At 55.8% G+C, this 1,509-nt stretch overlaps 1 protein-coding gene across 1 annotated transcript in view; it reads right to left on the bottom strand.

Moving 5' to 3' along the window:
• Positions 1–1,509, bottom strand: part of lonp1 (lon peptidase 1, mitochondrial) — a 31,618-nt gene that overhangs the window by 19,745 nt on the left and 10,364 nt on the right. The window contains exons 5-7 of the mRNA XM_015390038.1: positions 908–1,037; positions 744–827; positions 600–668 (exon numbers count right to left, since the gene is read on the bottom strand). Coding sequence (XP_015245524.1) covers positions 600–668; positions 744–827; positions 908–1,037 — 283 coding nt within the window. The remainder of the gene's footprint in view (positions 1–599; positions 669–743; positions 828–907; positions 1,038–1,509) is intronic.

The raw sequence follows: 1,509 nt of genomic DNA, 5'->3' as shown, positions 1-1,509 counted from the left end.
GAGTGAGAGGGGCAGGGAGTGAGAGGGGCAGGGAGTTAGAGGGGCAGAGAGTGAGAGGGGCAGGGAGTTAGAGGGGCAGGGAGTTAGAGGGGCAGAGAGTGAGAGGGGCAGGGAGTTAGAGGGGCAGGGAGTGAGAGGGGCAGGGAGTTAGAGGGGCAGAGAGTGAGAGGGCCAGGGAGTTAGAGGGGCAGGGAGTGAGAGGGGCAGGGAGTTAGACCCACAGGGCCTCCCTAAGCAGCAGCCAGCATGCAGCCATGTTGCTGACGCTGCGTTTGCTGCTATGGTGGCCGTTGGTCTTTATTTAGACCGGGACAGAAGGTCCGACCAGCTCTGCTCCGTTTCAGGGGGAAGGGTCCAAACCTCACAGATGTTTCAGTGCAGATGACTTTTTCTCTTAGATCTGTGATCTACGATCTAGATCAGCCATAGAAATTGCATCTAGAGCGTCAGGTCTAGGAAGACTCCAGCTTGTCCGCAATACCTGGACCTTTCCATCTAAACCGGCTGTGCTGGTAAAACGAACCTGTTGCCATGGTAACCCAATGAAGAGCCGTTTCATTTTAAAAGTGATCCCACAGCATGATGAAACTCTTCTCTACCTTCTTGATGATCTTCAGCTGCTCCTGCAGGAGGTATTTCCTGTGGGTCTGCTTGATCTTCTCCTCCACCTGTAGCACAGCAGAGGGTTAGTGAGCACACATGGCGAGCTGTGCAGAGGCAGCACGCGCTCTGTGACCTCTGACCTCACGGCCCAGCCGCTGCTGCAGTTTGCTCAGTTCGTACTCCTTCTTCAGCAGAGACAGAGCTTTGTAGAGACGCTTGGGGATCTGCAGGGACAAATAATCACTTCATGGTTTTTGCAATAAGAGGAAAAACGATTCCTGCTCTCACAAGGAGGGGCTCCTACATTGGTCTCCTCCAGGACGTCCTGCAGCTCCCGGGACTCGGCTCCTGTCAGCGCCGCCCCCATGTCGCTCAGGTAGATGGGGTTATCCACCACCCGCTGACCGGCCTGCATCATCTGAAGCACCGACTCTCTGGCAGACAAACAGCTTTCAGCACAGAAGCAACTACAACATGTTTCTATGCAAAGCAAAACCTCCGTTAGCAACAGTTAGCTTCTGTTCATCGGACAGAGCCGGAGGGAGCCGCCTACAGGTGGCGCTGTACCTCAGGAACTGTTGCAGTAGTCCTATCCTACACACAGGCTGTTAATGCAGAGTCCGACGTAAAAGGCATGTGATACGTTCAAGGCTGGAGAAAAGCTCGGATATCTGAGAACTCAGTGAGGTTAACGTCCCTGGATCAGAGCGCACCTCTGAGATAAATGCTCTGAAGTTAGCTAACTCCCGCACACTGGGGGAGGAGTGGCCACACTGGGAGAGGAGCGGCGGCCACACTGGGGGAGGAGCGGCGGCCACACTGGGGGAGGAGTGGCGGCCACACTGGGAGAGGAGTGGTGGCCACACTGGGGGAGGAGTGGCGGCCACACTGGGAGAGGAGTGGTGG

Source organism: Cyprinodon variegatus, unplaced genomic scaffold, assembly GCF_000732505.1.
Source record: "Cyprinodon variegatus isolate N-32 unplaced genomic scaffold, C_variegatus-1.0 Scaffold483, whole genome shotgun sequence".
Lineage (NCBI taxonomy): Eukaryota > Metazoa > Chordata > Actinopteri > Cyprinodontiformes > Cyprinodontidae > Cyprinodon > Cyprinodon variegatus.
The sequence above is the reverse complement of the archived record's forward strand: the minus strand, read 5'-3'. Positions and strand labels throughout refer to the sequence as shown.